This window comes from Oncorhynchus clarkii, chromosome 21 (genome assembly GCF_045791955.1).
Source record: "Oncorhynchus clarkii lewisi isolate Uvic-CL-2024 chromosome 21, UVic_Ocla_1.0, whole genome shotgun sequence".
Classification (NCBI taxonomy): Eukaryota; Metazoa; Chordata; class Actinopteri; order Salmoniformes; family Salmonidae; genus Oncorhynchus; species Oncorhynchus clarkii.
The window spans coordinates 15,014,023-15,036,682 of record NC_092167.1 but is presented as its reverse complement, the minus strand read 5'-3'; the positions used below and the strand labels follow the sequence as shown (position 1 = coordinate 15,036,682).

Here is a 22,660-nt window from a genome sequence, read left to right as displayed (position 1 = left end):
CACACAAGACTACTGCTCGATATGAATGGAGTTATGTAGGTCGAGACATGGAAATGATCAAAGCCATTTAGAAGATGACAAAATACTCTAGTTGTCTGTAGTTGCCAGCTCTCACTCTTAATATTGGGCTATTGTGTTCTCAAAAGATTCACTATTACATTCACTGTTAAAATACATTCAAATCATGGACTGACTTCAGAAGTTCGCCTGAAATTGCCACTTGTACATGAGTTTAAACAATTCTGCATTTTTATTTATTTAAACCAGGTAAATAGTTGTTTACTCCTCTGCAATCAAAATGTATCCAGTTTGTTTTCAGATACAGCTGCGGAAAGGGAAAATCGTGCAAAACAGACGTTAGAAATTGGGTTGCCAAGCAACCCTTTGAGGTAGCAGTTGATTAAACTGCTTTTCAGACTGGCTCAATCGAAAGTGTCAGAGTTGGTGTGTGTATGTGCTATTAAATTAATTCAACTGTGCCGTAACAGAAAATTGGTGAAGCACGACTCGTCTTACTGCTGTGAAATACTCTCATCTGAATATGTACTGCCTGTATTCAATTAAATGTATATTACATTAATAACATGTTACAGTCTTGGAAATACAACAGGCAAATCCAATCAGTGATGGAATGGTTATTACTACCTATGTACAGAACTTCCTGTGAGTTTATACATGGTTTAAAAAAACACCTTGATGAATTCTTCATCTCTATAAACACTAGAAAACAAAGCGTCATTACAAAAATTCTGTAGAAATTTATTTTCTTATCAACACTTATCAAAAATATCTGCACCGCATTTTGCATAGATGGATACAATATATTTTACACAACTGTTTACATGATTGTTAGAACAACTTAATAAAAAGTGAGAAAAAAAAATGAAAAAAACTATTTCAGGACTTTGGTCACATTGTAGATACTACCAACAAACTATCTATTTCTAAGCAACAGACTATCTGTTGATAAGCAACTGCTTGCTTAGGTTGGGGTAAGGTTTAGAATAAGGGTTAGTAGTTAGTTGAAATGTTACTGATAGCCTGTAGAGCATCTACAGATAGACTATTCAAATAAAGTGTAACCAGGATTTTTTACAACAACAAAAACTGCAGCAGACCTTCTATTTCCCTATTCACACAAGAAAAAAAGGAATAATTTAATAACAGGACTCAATTACTATTGACTGGAATAACTCATGAACATCCTTAAGTACATATTTGGAACCAAAGACTTAGACATTTCAATAGTCTATCAACTCTAAATATATTTGTCTTACATCCAAATAAGATATCTATTCAATAAGGAATACAATAAATATTATAAATATATTATTGTAGGTTACTAACCAATTTTCGTTAATCAAATATATTAAACCTAATTTACTTAAATATAACAAAGAGAGAAAACATTGAACAAATATTTAATAACATTTGTTCATAACTTAAAACGCTGTCAGGGCCATTAGTCTCAAACAGCATGTAAAAAAAAATATGATTTTCCCCAAAAAATAATCCTCGATTTCAAAATGTTCCAAGAAAAGAATCCTCAATTTCGATCATCTTCTTCACAGATCTGTATTCCATATGGATTGACTCATATGTATCGTACTCAACTATTCACAGTTGACTGATCCTTCCACACAGTACTATGGAAATCTGAACCTTCAAGCCAATCTCTGCCTGTTGTCACAGATGATGGTGACGTCCTGAGCTCCGTATGTGGGTAGCTCCTCTTCTGCTTCCTCTGACATCACTTCCTTCTCTATGTGACATCAGTAATCCACGGAAAAGTGGCCAGGTAATCCTTGTCCAGAATTTAAGAATTCCTAAGCGACAGCATTACCAGTTTTCCCACTTTCCTCCCAACCTTCCAGACCAGGTAATCCCAGACTTGGCATTAATCGAAATCATCTCTCCTCCTCTTCCTCAGATGAAGGTGTACTGGGTCATCTCCAGACAGCCTGTTCCCTACAGGGTAAAGGTGCCAGGTGAGATGCCCAGGATCAGTTGGCGTACTGGGCATAGAAGGCCACCTTGACCCTCTCTATCTGGTGACACAGCTTGATGGCTGGACCCAGCTTCAGCTCCATACACTCCTGGACTGTAGGCAGGGTCAGCAACAACAACGCCTGGCCATCTATGTCCTGCAGAGAGAATGTGAGAATAAGATAAGAAAGAGATAATAAGGAGAGAGACAGAGAATAAGGACAGACACAGAGAGATAATATGGACAGAGAGACGGGGCGGCAGGGTAGCCTAGTGGTTAGAGCGTTGGACTAGTAACCGGAAGGTTGCAAGTTCATATCCCCGAGCTGACAAGGTACAAATCTGTCGTTCTGCCCCTGAACAGGCAGTTAACCCACTGTTCCTAGGCCGGCATTGAAAATAAGAATTTGTTCTTAACTGACTTGCCTAGTTAAATAAAGGTAAAATAAAAAAAAGACATAGCAATAAGGACAGAGACAGATAATATGGACAGAGAGACAGAGAATAAGGACAGAGAGACAGAGAATAAGGACAGAGACAGATAATACGGACAGAGAGACAGACAATAAGGACAGAGAGACAGAGAGAGGAAAGGATGACAATGTTAATGATAACGTGAAGAGAGAGTCTGTATATCAAACAAGTGTGTTGTTTTGGGAACATGTGTGTGTCTGCATGTATTTCAGAGTGTGTGCAAGCCTGGCCTGCTGAGGAGTGATGGACTCCATCCTAGCTGGAGGGGTGCTCTCATCATATCTATGAACATAGACAGGACTCTAACTCCTCTAGCTCCACAATGAGATAGGGTGCAGGCCAAGCCTGTTAGCCAGCTTAGTGGAGTCTGCCACTAGCACAGTCAGTGTAGTCAGCTCAGCTATCCCCATTGAGACCATGTCTGTGCCTTGATCTAGGTTGGGCAAAACTAAACATGGCGGTGTTTGCCTTAGCAATCTCTCTAGAATAAAGATCTCCTCCATTCCTGTCATTATTGAAAGAGATTGTGATACCTCACATCTCAAAATAGGGCTACTTAATGTTAGAGCTCTCACTTCCAAGGCAGTTAGTCAATGAACTAATCACTGATCATAATCTTGATGTGATTGGACTGAAACATGGCTTAAGCCTGATGAATTTACTGTGTTAAATCAAACCTCTCCTCCTGGTTACACTAGTGACCATACGCCCCGTGCATCCCGCAAAGGTGGAGGTGTTGCTAACATTTACGATAGCAAATCTCAATTTACCCCACAAAAATGACTACATTTTCATATTTTGAGCTTCATTAAATCTATGCAGTCTACTAAATCACTTTTTATAGTTACTGTTTACAGGCCTCCTGAGCTGTATACAGCATTACTCACTGAGTTCCCTGAATTCCTATCGGACCTTGTAGTCATGGCAGATAATATTCACATTTTTGGTGACTTTGATATGGAAAAGTCCACAGACCCACTCCAAAAGGCTTTCGGAGCCATCATCGACTCAGTGGGTTTTGTCCAACCTGTCTCCGGAACTACTCACTCTCACAGTCATACTCTGGACCTAGTTTTGTCCCATGGAATAAATGTTGTGGATCTTAATGTTTTTCCTCATAATCCTGGACTATTGGACCACATTTTATTACGTTTGCGATCGCAACAAATAATCTGCTTAGACCCCAACCAAGGATTATCAAAAGCCGAGCTTTAATTTCTCGGACAACCCAAAGATTCTTAGATGCCCTTCCAGACTCCCTCCGCCTACCCCAGGATGTCAGAGTACAAAAATCGGTTAACCACCTAACTGAGGAACTCAATTTAACCTTGCGTAATACCCTAGATGCAGTCACACCCCTAAAAACAAAAAAAATTTTGCCATAAGAAACTTCCTCCCTGGTATACAGAAAACACCCGAGCCCTTGAAGCAAGCTTCCAGAAAATTGGAACGGAAATGGCTCTACACCAAACTGGGACCTTTCCGACTAGCTTGGAAAGACAGTACCGTGCAGTATCGAAGAGCCCTCACTGCTGCTCGATCATCCTATTTTCCAGCTAAATTGAAGAGTCTAACATGTATTTTTGATAATGTCGCAAAGCTAACTAAGAAGCAGCATTCCCCAAGAGAGGATGGCTTTCACTTCAGCAGTGATAAATTCATGAACTTCTTCGACGAAAAGATCATGATCATTAGAAAGAAAATTATGGACTCCTCTTTAAATCTGCGTATTTGTCCTGAGTCTGCACAACACTGCCAGGACCTATGATCAAGGGACACACAAGTTTTTTAAATACTATATCTCTTGACACATTGATGAAAATAGTCATGGCCTCTAAACCATCAAGCTGCATACTGGACCCTATTCCAACTAAACTACTGAAAGAGACGTTTCCTGTGCTTGGCCCTTGTATGTTGAACATAATAAACTGCTCCCTACCCACCGGATATGTAGCAAACTCACTAAAAGTGGCAATAATAAAGCCTCTTGACCCAGAAAATTGAGAAAAAAAACTACAAATCTTCCTATATCGAATCTCCCATTCCTCTCAAAAATGTTTGAAAAAGCTGAGTCTAACATGTATTTTTGATAATGTCGCAAAGCTAACTAAGAAGCAGCATTCCCCAAGAGAGGATGGCTTTCACTTCAGCAGTGATAAATTCATGAACTTCTTCGACGAAAAGATCATGATCATTAGAAAGAAAATTATGGACTCCTCTTTAAATCTGCGTATTTGTCCTGAGTCTGCACAACACTGCCAGGACCTATGATCAAGGGACACACAAGTTTTTTAAATACTATATCTCTTGACACATTGATGAAAATAGTCATGGCCTCTAAACCATCAAGCTGCATACTGGACCCTATTCCAACTAAACTACTGAAAGAGACGTTTCCTGTGCTTGGCCCTTGTATGTTGAACATAATAAACTGCTCCCTACCCACCGGATATGTAGCAAACTCACTAAAAGTGGCAATAATAAAGCCTCTTGACCCAGAAAATTGAGAAAAAAAACTACAAATCTTCCTATATCGAATCTCCCATTCCTCTCAAAAATGTTTGAAAAAGCTGTTGCGCAGTAACTCCTCGCCTTTCTGAAGACAAACAATGTATACAAAACGCTTCAGTCTGGTATTAGACCCCATCATAGCACTGAGACTGCACTCGTGAAGGTGGTAAATTACCTTTTAAATTGCGTCAGACCAAGGCTCTGCATCTGTCCTCGTTCTCCTAGACCTTAGTGCTGCTTTTGATACCACAACATTCTTTTGGAGAGATTGGAAACCTAAATCGGTCGACACCGATTTTATCTGTCGGAAAGATATCAGCTTGTGTCTCTGGATGGTTTGTCCTCTGACAAATCAACTGTAAATGTTGGTGTTCCTCAAGGTTCCGTTTTAGGACGACTATTGTTTGTTTTCACTATATACTTTACCTCTTGGTGATGGGATTTGGAAACGCCATGTTAACTTTCACTGCTTTGCGGACGACACACAGCTGTACATTTCGATGAAACATGGTGAAGCCCCAAAATTGCCCTCCCTCAGACATAAGGAAGTGAATGGCGGTAAATGTTTTACTTTTAAACTTGGACACAACAGAGATGCTAGTTCTAGGTCCCAAGAAACAAAGAGATCTTCTGTTGGATCTGACAATTCATCTTGATGGTTGTACAGTCGTCTCAAATAAAACTGTGAAGGACCTCGGCGTTACTCTGGATCCTGATCTCTCTTTTGATGAACATATCAATACTGTTTCAAGGACAGCTTTATTCCATCTTCGTAACATGGCAAAAATCTGAATCTTTGTCCGAAAACAATGCAGAAAAATTCATCCATGCTTTTGTCACTTCTACAGTAGATTAGACTACTGCAATGCTCTACTTTCCGGCTACCCGGATAAAGCACTAAATAAACTTCAGTTAGTGCTAAATACGGCTGCTAGAATCTTGACTAGAACCAACAAATTTGATCATGTTACTCCAGTGCTAGCCTCCCTACACTGGCTTCCTGTTAAGGCAAGGGCTGATTTCAAGGTTTTACTGCTAACATACAAAGCTCCTACCTATCGTTCCGATTTGGTCCTGACGTACATACCTACACGTACGCTACAGTTACAAGACGTAGGCCTCCTTATTATCCCTAGAATTTCTAAGTAAACAGCTGGAGGCAGGGCTTTCTACTATAGAGCTCACTATTTATGGAATTGTCTGCCTACCCATGTGAGAGACGCAGACTCGGTCTCAACCATTAAGTCTTTATTGAAGACTTATCTCTTCAGTAGGTCAGATGATTGAGTGGTCTGGCCCAGGGGTGTGAAGATGAACGGAAAGGCACTGTTGCGACGAACCGCCCTTGCTGTCTCTGCCTGGCCGGTTCCCCTCTCTCCACTGGGATTCTCTGCCTCTAACCCTATTACAGGGGGCTGAGTCACTGGCTTACTGGTGCTCTTCCATGCCGTCCCTAGGAGGGGTGCGTCACTTGAGTGGGATGAGTCACTGACGTGATCTTCCTGTCCGGGTTGGCGCCCCCTTCGGGTTCGTGCTGTGGGGGAGATCTTCGTGGGCTATACTTGGCCTTGTCTCAGGGTAGTAGGTTGGTGGTTGAAGATATCCCTCTAGTGGTGTGGGGGCTGTGCTTTGGCAAAGTGGGTGGGGTTATACCCTGCCTGGTTGGCTCTGTCCGGGGGTATCGTCGGACGGGGCCACAGTGTCTCCCGACCCCTCCTGTCACAGCCTACAGTAATTATGCTGCAAAAGTTTATGTGTCGGTGGGCTAGGGTTAGTCTGTTGTATCTGGAGTATTTCTCTTGTCTTATCCGGTGTCCTGTGTGAATTTAAGTATGCTCTCTCTAATTCTCTCTCCCCCTCTTCTCTCTGAGGACCTGAGCCCTAGGACCATCCCTCAGGACTACCTGGCCTGATGACTCCTTGCTGCTAGTTCCTGCCTTTCTATGGAGTTTTCCTAGCCACTGTGCTTCTACACCTGCATTGCTTGCTGTTTGGGGTGTTAGGCTGGGTTTCTGTACAGCACTTTGAGATATCAGCTGATGTACGAAGGGCTTTATAAATACATTTGACTGGTTGTGTGTACCTGCTCCTGGAAGATGTTGGCAAGAGCAGCACAGTCGGTGGAGGTGATGAAGGTGACCACGTCTTCTACGGACCACTCCAGAGGGTTCCTCTCCAACACCAGCTGGCACTCCGCCTCACTACACTCCACCTGGAGGGCCACAGGACACAAAGATTCATCTACATACAGGACCTTTATCGACTGGATATGACAGCCGGACGCCATTCACTGACCATATCTGGGCCACCCGGCCACCAGGGAGCCAAAGAACCCATCAAATACTAAATCGCATCTTCATTATTGTGGGTCTGTGTATGTGTGTGTCTCTGCGTGTAGCATTCTCTCTCTCACCTGCATATCCTGTCTCTTGGGTGGGTGGTACTTGCTCTCCTGGTTATATGACAGGGACCGAGTGCTCCGCCTCCTGCTTTCAGGACCCTCACGGCTGCTCGAAGCTACGCCGGTATGGGTGGCCCTGCGTAGCGTCACGGCGCGCCGCGGCCGGCTGTTAGCCACCTCCACAGAGGACGTGTCTGTGTGGTCCTCGCGCGGCTCAGAGCTGGTGCCTTCTTCACTGCCCGACTGCAACATAAGATAATCTTCGTCCTCGTCTTCATCACTGTCCTGTAGGGAGTTATAGGGTCAATCTTAGTGCAGTGACAATCAAGTCCATAGAGAGAGAAAGACACACGGAGAGAGAGAGAGAGAGAGAGAGAGAGAGAGAGACATGACAAGAGAGAAAGAGAAAAGAGACGCAAGAGAGAGACACACGAAAAGAGAGATAGAGGAGACACGAGAGAGACACGCGAGAGACAGAGAAAGAAACACGAAAATAGAGAAAGAGAAACACACAAAAAGAGAGGCGCTGAGAAAGAGAGCAAGAGAGAGAGACAAAGAGAGAAAGACACACGGAGAGAGAAAGACATATGGAGAGAAAGAGAGAGAGAGACACGGAGAGAGCGAGAAAGAAAATGAAAAAGAGAGGGGGAGGGGAACACAGCCTTCACTCTTACACACGAGAGAAAGAGACACGGAGAGAGCGACAGACAGACCGAAATAGATGGAGAGCTCTGTCAGACCTGTGGTGACCCTGCAGGAGTATAGTCCACTGCAGACGAGCGCCGTTTCTTCTGGACAAAGATGGCCTTCCTCTTCTTCCTGCGTCGTGTGGGTTTGGCCTCCAGACTCTCCTCTCCTCCAAACGGCTTAGACAGCTTCTTCTTCTTACCGTAGTAATACGCTGGGAACACAACACTCAACACAGTTCATATGGGCTCAATTCTGATGCAGGTTAGCTATTCATGTAAAAGGGGGTTTAATCAAACAAATGGCTGTGTGTATTTTCGTGTGTGTGTGTGTGTGTGTGTTTTTTGTGACAGACACACAAACTCACACTTGTAGAAAATTACTGTATTTGTTCGCGCACGCACACACCAACCTACAAACATATATGAAGTTGATCTTAGTTCCCATTAACAGAAACCCACACATGAACACACAAGTAGAGTAACCACACCTGCACACACACTCACTATATTTGGTCTTGGTCTGCATGGAGCAGCTCTCAGGACACTGGTCTGTGACTTGGACGGGGCTGAAGAGGTTGGGACAGCACTGCAGCTTCCCACACACTTTACGACAGAAGTCTGGGATCTGCTCTGCCAGACGCACGATCCGGATGGACGATCGATACGTCTTCCCTTTGTATCTAAGGAGCGGAGAGAAACCGTGTCAGCTCGGGCCAATGGTATTGTTCATACAGGACCGTAAACTCAGGATGTTCACCAGGAGCGTGTTCTGGTCTGATGTGGATTGTCTAATGACTTAAATTAAAAATGGGTCCTAAATTGTCGCGCCAGTCCTGGTCGAGCTCCTCCAGGTGGGACTCACTTGGCTTTGAGGGTCTCCTCGTGGCAGTCCCAGTGCTGGTCTTCCACATCCTGTAGTTCTCTCAGGACACGCCCAGGCTTGTAGGCCGCATTGATCAACATGCTCAGCACCTGCACGGGGACACAGAGGAGAACACACTTTATTTTTTTTTAAAACTGTCCTTTTTTTTCTCCCTAGTTGTGAAGTGAAGTTTTTTAACCTTTATTTAACTAGGCAAGTCAGTTAAGAACAAAAGCCAGTAGAACACAAACACACGAACCCTCAAACACACTCAAATGAGCAAGGACACACTTTCACACACTCTCACTAGGGGGTATCTAGGGAAATTAAAGGCTGTTTTTGCTGAGTTACTGTGTGTGTGTGTGTGTGTGTGTGTGTGTGTGTGTGTGTAAACAGAAATGACTGACAGCTCACATTAAACTGAAGCTGCTGCTGAGAGACCGCAGGTGGTTAACAAGACATTTCCTTCTCTCCTCCCTCCCTTCCTCCCTCTCCAGTCCTTTAATTAGGCATATGCCTCACCACCTCCTCCAGAGTCTGTTGTTAGTTTTTCTGATCCCATAGGACTCTGGTCAAAGGTAGTGGGAATAGATGCAACCAGTATGTTGATGTTCATCTACCTACCTCTTTGAGGACCAGAGTGCATTTCCCCGGCCCTACAGCCTGTGGCAGCTCAGCGATGCGCCCCTTGTTCAGGTAAGGGCCAGAGAAACAGCGGTGGTTCACATAGATCCTGGAGCAACAGTATCTCCCATTGGCTGAGCCTGAGGAGGAGAGAGAGAATCATCATGGGACATCAGACAATCCTCCAATGACAGACAGGTATAAGATTGTCAGGCAGCCTATTAAGTTTAATCTCTTGATAGACTATATAGAAGTCCAATTATTTTTTTCACTATCAGAATTGGGCTGTGTTTAGACAGGCAGCCCAATTCTGATAGATGTTCTTACTAATTGGCCTTTTGACCGATCAGATCTGAAAAAGATCTGATGTAAAAAGATCTGATGTGACTGTTCAAAAGACAAATGAGTGGGGAAAAAAAATCAGAATTGGGCTGGCTGTGTAAAAGCAGCCTAACACTTACATTATGAATGAGCTGTTCTAAAAATCCAATGTCTTGTTAACGAGGCTTGTATTAGAGGTGTGCTGCACATAATGTAGTGTGATGCCACGCCTCAGTTTACACTTTGTTACTCATACAACTGGAATTGCACAGCTCCGGTTGAATAGTAATTAGACAAATGATAAATATGCATGAGCGGAAATTTAGAAGGACATGCGTCTCTTATGGACATCATACTGATGCACCTCCCCACACACACAATAAACAGAGCATTGGCACACACACACCCTTAAAAAATAAACATAACATTGGCCGTGTAAAATGTTGAGAGGAGTGCTAACAGAAGTGTTATATTGATCAATATGTAGCAGTTTGTCAGAACGCAACACTTCTCTGAGAGCTGTGAGGTACCAATCAGTGATTGTGAAGTGCAACTGTTAGACGAATGTTGTTTGCTCATCAATATGAATCTGCAATGAAACAGGTGTGGCTAGCGAACGCACGCACGCACGCACGCGCGCGCGCGCGCACCTGTCTTAGGTCAGTTAGGATCACCACTTTATTTTAAGAATATGAAATGTCAGAATAATAATAGAGATAATTATTTATTTCAGCTTTCATTTCTTTCATCACATTCCCAGTGGGTCAGAAGTTTACATACACTCAATTAGTATTTGGTAGCATTGCCTTTAAATTGTTTCATTTGGGTCAAACGTTTCAGGTAGCCTTTCACAAGCTTCCCACAATAAATTGGGTGAATTTTGGCCCATTCCTTCTGACAGATCTGGTGTAACTGAGTCAGGTTTGTAGACCTCCTTGCTCACACACACACTTTATCAGTTCTGCCCACAAACTTTCTATAGAATTGAGGTCAGGGCTTTGTGATGGCCACTCCCAATACCTTAAGTTTGTTGTCCTTAAGCCATTTTGCCACAAATTTGGAAGTATGCTTGGGGTCATTGTCCATTTGGAAGACCCATTTGCGACCAAGCTTTAACTTCCCGACTGACGTCTTGAGATGTTGCTTAACATGATGCTGCCACCCCCGTGCTTCACAGTTGGGATGGTGTTCTTCGGCTTGCAAGACTCACCCTTTTTCCTCCAAACATAAAGATGGTCATTATGGCCAAACAGTTCTATTTTTGTTTCATCAGACCAGAGGACATTTCTCCAAAAAGTACGATCTTTGTCCCCATGTGCAGTTGCAAAACATAGTCCGGCTTTTTTTATGGCAGTTTTGGAGCAGTGGCTTCTTCCTTGCTGAGTGGCCTTTCAGGTCATGTCGATATAGGACTTGTTTTCCTGTGGATATAGATAATTTTGTACTGGTTTCCTCCAGAATCTTCACAAGGTCATTTGCTGTTGTTCTGGAATTGATTTGCACTTTTCACACCAAAGTACGTTCATCTCTAGGAGACAGAACACGTCTCCTTCCTGAGCGGTATGACGGCTGCGTGGTCCCATGGTGTTTATACTTGCATACTATTGTTTGTACAGATGAACGTGGTATCTTCAGGTATTTGAAAATTGCTCCCAAGGATGAACCAGACTTGTGGAGGTCTACAATTTTTTCCTGAGGTGTTGGCTGATTTATTTTAATGTCAAGCAAAGAGGTACTGAGTTTGAAGGTAGGCCTTGAAATACATCCACAGGTACACCTCCAAATTACTCAAATTATGTCAATTAGCCTATCAAAAGCTTCTAAAGCCATGACATCATTTTCTGGAATTTTCCAAGCTGTTTAAAGGCACAGTCAATTTAGTGTATGTAAACTTCTGACCCACTGGAATTGTGATACAGTGAATTATAAGTGAAATAATCTGTCCGTAAACAAGTACTTGTGTCATGCACAAAGTAGATGTCCTAACCGACCTGCCAAAACTATAGTTTCTTAACAAGGAATTTGTGTTTCTTGTTTTAAAGACTCCAACCTAAGTGTATGTAAACTTCCGACTTCAACTGTATTTGAATTATGAATCGTGTTTACCTGTATCCATGGCAATGGGCTCACAGAGGTTGAGAGGGATTGTCTCCACGGGTTGTGGCGGAGCCAACCTACAGACGGAATATCAATCAATCCATGAACCAATCAATCAATCAATCAAGTGAACAGCCAAGCCATCCAATCAACGATACAGCTATTTAAGACCCAGTCAGATTTAGCTTAGTGTGATACATGTCCTTCCCTCAACACAACTGAACAACAATGGAATGAGGGATTATTGATGAATGAGTCCCTTGGGTGAGAGATATGGTAAAAGAGGTTAGATGAGAGAGGTTGACAAAGTGTTACTGAAAGCCTCATATGTCGTCTCTGAACGACCACTACCCTGATCCTTCAGAGCTGCGTTTCCCAGGCGCGACTGAAACATGTCATTTGTCAATATAATAAATCTGTCCTCTGAAAAAAATAAAAGGCAATTTCCAAGTGAACAGCTAGCTACTGTTTCGGGGGGGCGGGCTATGGTCTGAGAGAGAGGGGCCTCGAGGCTTTTTAAGGGTATCTACTTGAGTGTGTTCTCCATCTAGGAGGTTGTATTGTAAAGTATAGGCCATGCATTTCTGTGGCTGCTGAAATGGCTTGGCAATGCATTGATTTGTTTTTAGAGTGGAATAGCAATCTGTGTGATGGAACTGTTAAAGTGCTGGATGGGGCTTTTCAAAAAGGGAATGGAACAGTGAGGGTTTTAAATTGGAGTGGGTCTCTGTAGTTTTGGAGCATCAGCGAACTTACTGCTTCTCTGGCTGGACGACGGCTATCTTCTTCTGCTGCTGGCCTGCAATCAACACAAAATAATAGGGTTTGCACAGTGTGCTCGTGTGTGCGTGTGTGAGAGAGAGATGCGGGGATACTTACAGACAGGCTTCAGTGGTGGAGTCAAGAGGTAAGCATTGGTCTCACACCATCCTACAGGAAAGATGTCCATGGACTCCACATCCACAATACATTCAGGGACGGACTTCGGCAGGCCTGGAGAGGGACAAAAGAGCATGGGGTAAGACAGCTGTCCACACACACACACACACACACACACACACACACACAGATCTCACCTTCCAGTCTGAGCCACAGCAGGCGACCCCTGACCTGTGTGATCTGAGCCACACACACCTCGGTGGGCCTGACAGGGTTAACGGCCTCCAGCCACATGTCTTTAGCGAAGCCTCGGCTCTGCCACGCCTACACACACAGACAGACAGCCAATGGGATAAAGGGTAGACATAACAATGGATCCTTCTGACAAGACTTAAGCCACACACATTGTCTGTATAAGCATTCATTTAAAAAGGTGCAATATGCAGAAATCGCTCAACCATTTCCTAGCTGCTAAAATTCTAATAGTTCACCTAATTTCATTTTGTGACAAAACAAGCAGTCATTGTGTAGTGAATCATTGTACCATCTAAACCGTTGTGAAATATAATTTCCATAACCCAAAATATAGTCTTTTCAGCTGTTTGAATCTGGTATAAAAAAACAAAATCTGTGAACACCAGTGCACATAGAACAGACCCAGGGCTTCTTAGACTTGCTTTCAATGATAATGACAGATCTATGACTGACATTTCTATGTGAATTTGGTCGGGTCGTCCAAAAAGTGACATAATGCAGCTTTAAGGGGGGTGGGCACAGGGACGACAAGAGGGAGGAAGAGAAAGGGGAGGAGGGGGATGGAGAGAGAAGGATGAGGACAGTGAGGAGAAGATGCATGGAGAGAGGGAAGAGGGGAGGGATGGAGAGAGAAGGATGAGGACAGTGAGGAGAAGATGCATGGAGAGAGGGAAGAGGGGAGGGATGGAGAGAGAAGGATGAGGACAGTGAGGAGAAGATGCATGGAGAGAGGGAAGAGGGGAGGGATGGAGAGAGAAGGATGAGGACAGTGAGGAGAAGATGCATGGAGAGAGTGAAGAGGGGAGGGATGGAGAGAGAAGGATGAGGACAGTGAGGAGAAGATGCATGGAGAGAGGGAAGAGGGGAGGGATGGAGAGAGAAGGATGAGGACAGTGAGGAGAAGATGCATGGAGAGAGGGAAGAGGGGAGGGATGGAGAGAGAAGGATGAGGACAGTGAGGAGAAGATGCATGGAGAGAGGGAAGAGGGGAGGGATGGAGAGAGAAGGATGAGGACAGTAAGAGGAGAAGATGCATGGAGAGAGGGAAGAAGGGGAGGGATGGAGAGAGAAGGATGAGGACAGTAAGAGGAGAAGATGCATGGAGAGAGGGAAGAAGGGGAGGGATGGAGAGAGAAGGATGAGGACAGTGAGGAGAAGATGCATGGAGAGAGGGAAGAGGGGAGGGATGGAGAGAGAAGGATGAGGACAGTGAGGAGAAGATGCATGGAGAGAAGGAAGAGGGGAGGGATGGAGAGAGAAGGAAGCGAAAGTATCTTACGTCGGGGAAGCATGCGTCCGGGGCGGTCTCAGTCCCGCTCTGTTTCAGGTAGTCCGCCCAATCAAAGTCCTGGCTCAGGTAGCCCCTAGGCCGCTCTAGACCAATCCCGTTCTTCAGACACCACTGGACGGGGAGGATGCCCGGCGACTCAGAATGGCACACCAGGGACAGGGGTGTGGCCTCTGGAGTGAGGTCATCCACTGTGACCTGGAAGTAGTGCTCATTGTAGACCTACAGAGAGCCATTATTACCATGGCTGCATTAACACATCGAAACACTTTTAAGGGTATGACTAGATTTGATACTGTTTGGTGGGATTTGATACTGTTTGGTGGGGTGTGATACTGTTTGGTGGGGTGTGATACTGTTTGGTGGGGTTTGATACTGTTTGGTGGGGTGTGATACTGTTTGGTGGGGTGTGATACTGTTTGGTGGGGTGTGATACTGTTTGGTGGGGTGTGATACTGTTTGGTGGGGTGTGATACTGTTTGGTGGGGTGTGATACTGTTTGGTGGGGTTTGATACTGTTTGGTGGGGTGTGATGCTGTTTGGTGGGGTGTGATAGGTGGGGTGTGATAGGTGGGGTTTGATACTGTTTGGTGGGGTGTGATACTGTTTGGTGGGGTGTGATACTGTTTGGTGGGGTTTGATACTGTTTGGTGGGGTCTGATACTGTTTGGTGGGGTCTGATACTGTTTGGTGGGGTGTGATACTGTTTGGTGGGGTGTGATACTGTTTGGTGGGTCGTGATACTGTTTGGTGGGGTGTGATACTGTTTGGTGGGGTGTGATACTGTTTGGTGGGGTGTGATACTGTTTGGTGGGGTTTGATACTGTTTGGTGGGGTGTGATACTGTTTGGTAGGGTGTGATACTGTTTGGTGGGGTTTGATACTGTTTGGTGGGGTGTGATACTGTTTGGTGGGGTCTGATACTGTTTGGTGGGGTGTGATACTGTTTGGTGGGGTGTGATACTGTTTGGTGGGGTCTGATACTGTTTGGTGGGGTCTGATACTGTTTGGTGGGGTCTGATACTGTTTGGTGGGGTCTGATACTGTTTGGTGGGGTCTGATACTGTTTGGTGGGGTGTGATACTGTTTGGTGGGGTGTGATACTGTTTGGTGGGGTCTGATACTGTTTGGTGGGGTGTGATACTGTTTGATAAAGTTGGTCAGGTAGGCCCACCTGTGTGACAGATACAGGGCAGATGTGGAACGGTTCCGACGGCGACACCATCTCCAGCTTCATCCCCGTCCTGAAGGAGTGTTTGGTCAGGTCTGCATGGTCCTGAAACCACCGGGTCACCGTGGAAAACACACACACGTCTTTTAACGGTCACTGCAAACAGGCTTTGATAACAAACACTAAGCAGTGGGACTAGGCTATACAATTAACATGTTATTACTTTGATATTACTGACTCGTCTGCTCAACCGCCCAAATATGCTCGGAGTTAGAACAAATAATACCTATGTGAGTCTGACTAATTGTCTGTGACAGGTGTGTTTGACCTATAGAGACAAATAGAGCTAGCTAGCGTGGCCCTTTGAAACCCACTGCCACCGAGGCCATCAGACAGGTCCAGTCAGATCACTGTCGTCTGTACGACAGGTACACACCCAGACTTAAGAGGGGCGTGGGAAAGGCAGCAGCTTATCACCACACACACACCATAAACCACCCACACAATAAACACAACCACACAATAAAACACACCCACACACACACAGATAGGAGGAGAGGTGTCTGAGCCACGTAGCATAAACATTTTACAGTGACATTTGAGTAATTTAGCAGACGCTCTTATCCAGAGTGACTTACAGTTGGTGCATTCATCTTAAGATAGCTCGGTGGGACAACACAGTCGTAGCAAGTACATTTTCCCTCAACAGAGTAGTCAGTGCTTTTGTTTACCATGATACTCTTTAAAGTATCAGACTTTTTTCTTTGTGTGATTTTTTTCCGGGAGATGGGCAGTGACTCCGCTGTCCTGACATTAGGGGGAAGCTTGTTCGGCCATTGTGGAGCCAGGACAGAGAAGAGTTTTGACTGGGTTGAGTGGAATCTGATAACAACATGATATTGTCTGTTAAATGACTGATTGGAACTCAGGGGTTTGACTACATTGATTAAGTGAGTATTTGATTAGTGTAACTGTTAAACCAGCCGCCCCACATGGCCTGATAGCACACGCAATAAGAATGGTCACGGGAACTAACGAACCTGCACAAGAGTACACATGAAGTTGGTTGTGTGTAGAAGCACTTCCTGTGTCACAGGGCTACTTCCTGTGTGGTTGACCCTCACCTTAAACACCTCCAGGGGCAGTGGGTTCTTCTGGGCCTCGCTCCGCGCCGCCTCCAGGGCCTCCTGCCACTCGAGGGCGCTCTTCAGGCCACGCAACTCTGAGACGGGAGAGAGATGACAGTCAGAATGTGACTCTGAAACTCAACATCAAATTAAAAGACCTTACAAATCTCTCCCAACTGTTTATTTAAAGGGATATATTCAGCAATGGCTCACAAAACTACCTTTAAATTCCTTTAAACTACATGCAGACATACAAATGGTGTCCATGGGTTCATCTGACTCTGGGTTAGTAGAAAGGGCTTCATTGCCAACATCTCACACTATCCCTTTAAGAAAACCTCTCCCAGTGTTTCCCAAATGTCTTTTTGTTTTTTTAATCAGATGCCATTTAAAGGAATACGTCTTACAACCAGATGACCCTCCCCCTCCCACTCTTGACAAACTGGCTTAACTAGAGCTACAGCTGAGACTGGATACACTCATTTGGATTTCTATCGATCATTTGGATAGAGATATCTAAAGTTTGGTTCCATTTTATGTTCAAACAGTCGGAACGGTATATGTATGTCTGAAGGAACATGTTTGCGTGCCATTACAAGTGTGAGTGTGTTGCTATGATTGGGATATTGCGTGTTCTGTGGAAAGGCGTTTTTTGACAAAGTCATCAGTTCTGTAGAAGTTGAAACTGAAAGATCTCGAATATGAACAGAGGCCAACATGTTGAGTCATTCAGAGACACAGAGAGAGACAGACAGACACAGAGACAGACAGACACAGAGAAAGAGAGACACAGAGAGAGAGCGAGAGAGAGAGCCAGAGAGAGATAGCGAGAGAGACACAGAGAGAGAAACACAGAGAGAGAAACACAGAGACAGACCGAGAGACACACCGAGAGACGGTGGTTTATGATATTGAACAGAGAGAAGGGAAACTCCCAACTACTCTGAACGGTGTAAAACAGTCATAAAAACGTTGACACACGTAGATGATTATGTGTGGGTGTAACATTGATCCTCACGACATCAAGGTTACCATTTGATCCTAATCTATGGCTCTCATATGATTCATAACCAACCCTTAATAATCCGGAAATCCAATAGAGTTGGAGAGTCCTGGAAAGTTGCAGGTTTTTGTTTCAGCCCAGCATTTAAAATACCACTATTACAGCTGAATGTGACCCAGAGCCCATACCTCCATGCAGCTATGACCCCTCACCCTTACCTGCTGGGGGCTCCAGTGGCAGACGGTTCTCCTGAGCCCAGCCTAGTGGGCGGAGCCTCACGTCGAGGTAGAACAGCCAGGTGTCGTGGGCATCGTCTTGGAGACCCACATGGCGCAGGCAGAGCCTCCCACCAACGTTCTGGGCGACGCGGGCAGCCCAGTAGAGTGAGGGGTCAGTGAGGTCCCGTACCTCAATCACCGAACCCTCCACAATCAGATCCACTGTGTTCTTCCCCCTCAGAGGCTAGAGAGAAGGATGGGAAGAGGGAGAGGAGAAGACAGAATTGATGGAAAGTATTCAAATCTGTGTGTACAGTGCCTTCAGAAAGTATTCACACCCCTTGACTTTTTTCACATTTTGTTGTGTTGTAGCCGGAATTTAAAATGGATGGTGGCCCCCAGGGCTCAGTTCTTGACCCTCTCCTCTTCTCTCTATACACCAAGCCACTGGGCTCTGTCATATCCTCACATGGTCTCTCTTATCATTGCTATGCGGATGACACTCAACTACTTTTCTCCTCCCCCCCTTCTGACACCCAGGTGGCAACATGCGTGCCTGGCAGATATCTTAGCTTGGATGTCGGCCCACCACCTCAAGCTCAACCTCAACAAGATGGAGCTGCTCTTCCTACTGGGGAAGGCCTGCCGGCTGAAAGACCTCTCCATCAAAATTCACAACTCCAGTGTCGCCCTCCCAGAGTACAAAGAACCTTGGCGTGACCCTGGACAACACCCTGTCGTTCTCTGCAAACATCAAAGCAATGACTTCATCCTGCAGGTACATGCTCTACAATATCCGTAAAGTATGACCCTACCACACGCAGGAAGCTGCGCAGGTCCTAATCTAGGCACTTCTCATCTCCCGTCTGGACTCCTGCATCTCCCCAAACTCTCCCATGTCATCCCGCTCCTTCGCACACTCCATTGGCTTCAGGTCAAAGCTAGCATCGACTACAAGACCATGGTGCTTACCTACGGAGCAGCAAGAGGAACTACCCCTCCCTACCGTCAGGCTATGCTCAAACCCTACACACCCCAACCTGAGCACTCCTTTCTGCCACCTCTGGTCTCTTGGCCCTCCCACCCCTACGGGATGGCAGCTCCCGCTCAGTCCAGTCCAAGTTCTTCCAGAGCCAGCATCCATCCCCCTAACGTTAGGACAGCTGAAACTGAAAGTCCCTGCCCATCTTCCGAAAACACCTGAAACCCTACCTCTTCAAAGAATATCTTAAAAGATAAAAGGAATAGAGCTAAGCACAGGCAAAATCCTAGAGGAAAACCTGGTTCAGTCTGCTTTCCAACAGAAACTGGGAGACAAATTCACCTTTCAACAGGACAATAACCTAAAACACAAGGCCAAATATACATTGGAGTTTCTTACCAAGACGACATTGAATGTTCCTGAGTTGCCTAGTTACAGTTTTGTCTTAAAATCGTCTTGAAAATCTAAGGCAAGACTTGAAAGTGGCTGTCTAGCAATAATCAACAACCAACTTGACAGAGCTTGAAGAATTTTTAAAAGAATAATGTGCAACATTTGTCAAATCCAGGTGTGTAAAGCGCTTAGAGACTTACCCAGAAAGGCTCACAGCTGTAAATCACTGCCAAAGGTGATTCTAACATGTATTGACTCGTGAATAATTATGCGAATGAGATATTTCTGTATTTCATTTTCCATACATTTGCTAACATTTCTGAAATCCTATTTTCCCCTAGTCATTGTGGGGGTAGTGTGTGTAGATGGTTGAGAACAAAAATAAATGTAATCCATTTTGAATTCAGGCTGTAAAGAGAACACAATATGGAATAAGTCAAGGGGTATGAATTCTTTGACTGCACTTCATGTGTGATATCCCCTCTTTGAGAGGGAACTGGTATTATCTGGGGTGAAACTTCAGCTTGACATACAGAGCTCAACAGATCAGCTAAAGCTCTAAATGTGTTGATGGTTAATACACGGGTGTCACCTACGCATACACAGTCTCATTATCTCTCTCCCTCGTTCTCTCCGTCTCGTTCTCCCTGTCACACTCCCACCGAGACAGTACTCACCCCTTCCAGTAGGTTTGCTGGTGCGGTCCGTGAGCCAGTCAAGTCCTGGATGAGAAAATCTGTCCAGTCACTGTACTTCTCCTTGATGGCTACGAGAGAGAACAGAGGGAGAGAGAGACGGTCAAACATACTGTGCTGTGCTAGCAAAATTATACATGACAATGCACTTACATATATTAGCACCAGGCTAAGCAATGAACAACAGCGGAAAACAGTTAGATACGGCACTACAGTACAGAGCAGTCCACATAAACAGGTGTTGAGAGATACAATGGGAGCATGGTAGAAAAAGGCAGGCATGAACGAACACACACACACATACACACACAAACACACACACACGTATCACCCTCTCCAGAGCCATTTAAACGGTTGGCTCCCACTCATTTGCATAGGACATGTTTGTTTACTCCACTTTCTGTTTCCCACAGTGCAACAGTAGTGATGTTTAATTCATGGTGCATCGTGGGTCTTGATTTTACTTTGACTCCACGCTGACTAGTGGCTTCCCACAGGCATACACAGGTCTACTTTGGCCAGCACAGTATGAAGATGGGCAGAAACTGCTACTCCAATAGAAACCCCCGAAACACACTTGTAGGCGATGTCATGGCGACATTAGCTAGCTAAACTCACGCGTAGAAACACTTCGTCGGGTTTAACGGTCGTCTCACACCGGACTGCGTATGTGTTGGCCGTCAAATCAAAGGCACTTCTTCGATATAAAGTTGTATTTGACTCAAATTAAAACGTGTCAGTTTGTCACTTTCACGAGGTTGGAGTAATAACATGTTAAACTACTGAAGACATTGGCTCGAATCGAGGTTGTGCTTTTAGATTTCAAGAAAATGAACACTTAAGGCAGGGGTGTCAAACTCAAATCAGCGCAATGGCCATATTGAAAAAAAAACTCCCAATGATTTTGCAGGCCAGACACTGCCAGTTGGCATGCAGCATGTTGGCAGTGCATGCTGTGACTTGTAGTGATGCGCATCGCGGGCGGTATGGAAGTGAGCCAAAATGAATTGACAGAAAGTCATTACGCAGGCCTCGTGTTTGACACATCATTTTTCACTTCACTCATTGACTTCTCAAACCCCCAAAAACCGGCCTGGTCGGTTTCGAAAATTGTTGTCCGGAAGTCTCGCGATGTTTAGAGGCTCTGTGGTTTACAAACTCTGTGGTCCTACTAAATCATACACACAAATAGAGTAATCTATTTTTAAGTGATGAGTTATCCACCCCTCTCCAAAGACCTCTACATCTAATGCTCTAGGTTTACCGTCACCAATTGGACGCAACGATTCTGAGAATATCTGACTCAATGGGGCATGGTGACATGAGTCACAGTAGAACGACTAGTGGCCAGTAGCCTAGATCATGGAGGATTACACCGCTACCTGTCATTAAGCCACGCCACACTTAGAAAACAAATCGAATCATTCATTCCTATGGGAGAGAACAGAGGTATTTTCGCCTCATTTTATATTCTCTCATTAGTATATTCTTCTGAAGCCAGATGAGTCCGATTTAGAGAAACAGTCAATTAATTTTCCTAAAAACAAAATCAGTCTCGGCACATGGCCGATCCTTTTTTCCATACATGGTGCAAATACGGTTGCAAATAATGTCCCTCTGCCCCAGTGCATCTCTCCACACCACCCCTGGTTAATATTAGTGTTTTTTACACACCCACACACACACTCACAGTGCTCCTGTTGATCTCCGGTGTGCAGAAATAGATCAACTATTTTTACAGATCCTTCTAGATTAGTCATCGAGCCATTTAGAATAGGCCACAGAGCAGAATGCAGGCTGCTGCTTCGGCATCTGAACTTCTGCCCCTCCCCCTCCCTCTTTCTGTTCTACCTCCTCGGCTCCCTCCGGTCCAGAGTGTAGTTACAGTACTAGTTTGCATGTAAATTATCATTATTTGCTTCCTTTTTCTTGCCCATCCTCCAGGCGATAGACACGGAGGCAAATCCTGACTTCCACAAAACAATAACTGCATAATTTACTTTGAAGAGAGAACCCCCTCTCCCCTTTTCTATCTTTCGTCTTCTCCCCTCCCCCAATCCTCTCCTCTCTTTTGCTATACTGGTAGACATCCAAACAAATATCCAACATACAAAAAAAAACACATCTGATTTGCATATCCAACAACAAGCCATTGTGTAAACAGACAGGGAAGGCCAATTCAAAAGCGTATTTAAGAGAATCAAAGCGATTATTAAAAGAACAAGTCTGGCCTGTATCATGGCAGGGAGGGATGTTTTCATCTGTGATCACAGCAGTACAGCAGATTCTAATCAGGGCTAATGGGACCAAATTAGACGATTTATTCTCAGTCTCACAAAGTGCTTATCTAGTCATTAGTATTACAGTGGCATGGTAAACCACACTGAGATGCAATGTCTATCTACCAAGTCTTCTGGGGGTTCTGTAAGACTGAATTAATAGTATAACCACAGACCCTAGATCAGGCTTTAATATCTACCAGTAACAATCTAATGATCTACTGCTAGTACATAAGTACTCCATTGTTTCACCAGGTGGGTTGGCGACAACAAACTACCTTTTAGAAAAATGATCAAAACACTCAAAGTAGAAAGACAAAAATCAACAGCAGAGATACAGGTGAATGTTATTTATAGTCAGAACTGTAGCTCAATAGTCACTGAATGACAGCCAACAGGATAGAC

At 44.6% G+C, this 22,660-nt stretch overlaps 1 protein-coding gene across 3 annotated transcripts in view; it reads right to left on the bottom strand.

Moving 5' to 3' along the window:
- Positions 1-734: 734 nt before the first annotated feature.
- The window catches only part of LOC139378649 (scm-like with four MBT domains protein 2), a 46,393-nt gene continuing 24,467 nt past the window's right edge, over positions 735-22,660 (bottom strand). For 2 of the 3 annotated variants that reach the window (XM_071121006.1, XM_071121007.1), the window contains 16 exons: positions 19,959-20,047; positions 17,907-18,150; positions 16,683-16,780; positions 15,562-15,663; positions 14,379-14,609; positions 13,042-13,168; positions 12,845-12,958; positions 12,722-12,764; positions 11,975-12,042; positions 9,548-9,687; positions 8,924-9,033; positions 8,566-8,741; positions 8,113-8,273; positions 7,385-7,657; positions 7,055-7,183; positions 735-2,144 (listed from right to left, as the gene is read on the bottom strand). In XM_071121006.1, the coding sequence (XP_070977107.1) occupies positions 2,004-2,144; positions 7,055-7,183; positions 7,385-7,657; positions 8,113-8,273; positions 8,566-8,741; positions 8,924-9,033; positions 9,548-9,687; positions 11,975-12,042; positions 12,722-12,764; positions 12,845-12,958; positions 13,042-13,168; positions 14,379-14,609; positions 15,562-15,663; positions 16,683-16,780; positions 17,907-18,150; positions 19,959-20,047 (2,246 nt within the window). In that variant the 3' untranslated portion in view covers positions 735-2,003. Of the gene's footprint in view, positions 2,145-7,054; positions 7,184-7,384; positions 7,658-8,112; positions 8,274-8,426; positions 8,472-8,565; positions 8,742-8,923; positions 9,034-9,547; positions 9,688-11,974; positions 12,043-12,721; positions 12,765-12,844; positions 12,959-13,041; positions 13,169-14,378; positions 14,610-15,561; positions 15,664-16,682; positions 16,781-17,906; positions 18,151-19,958; positions 20,048-22,660 lie in introns of all 3 variants that reach the window. The other variant, XM_071121005.1, reaches the window with a different exon arrangement.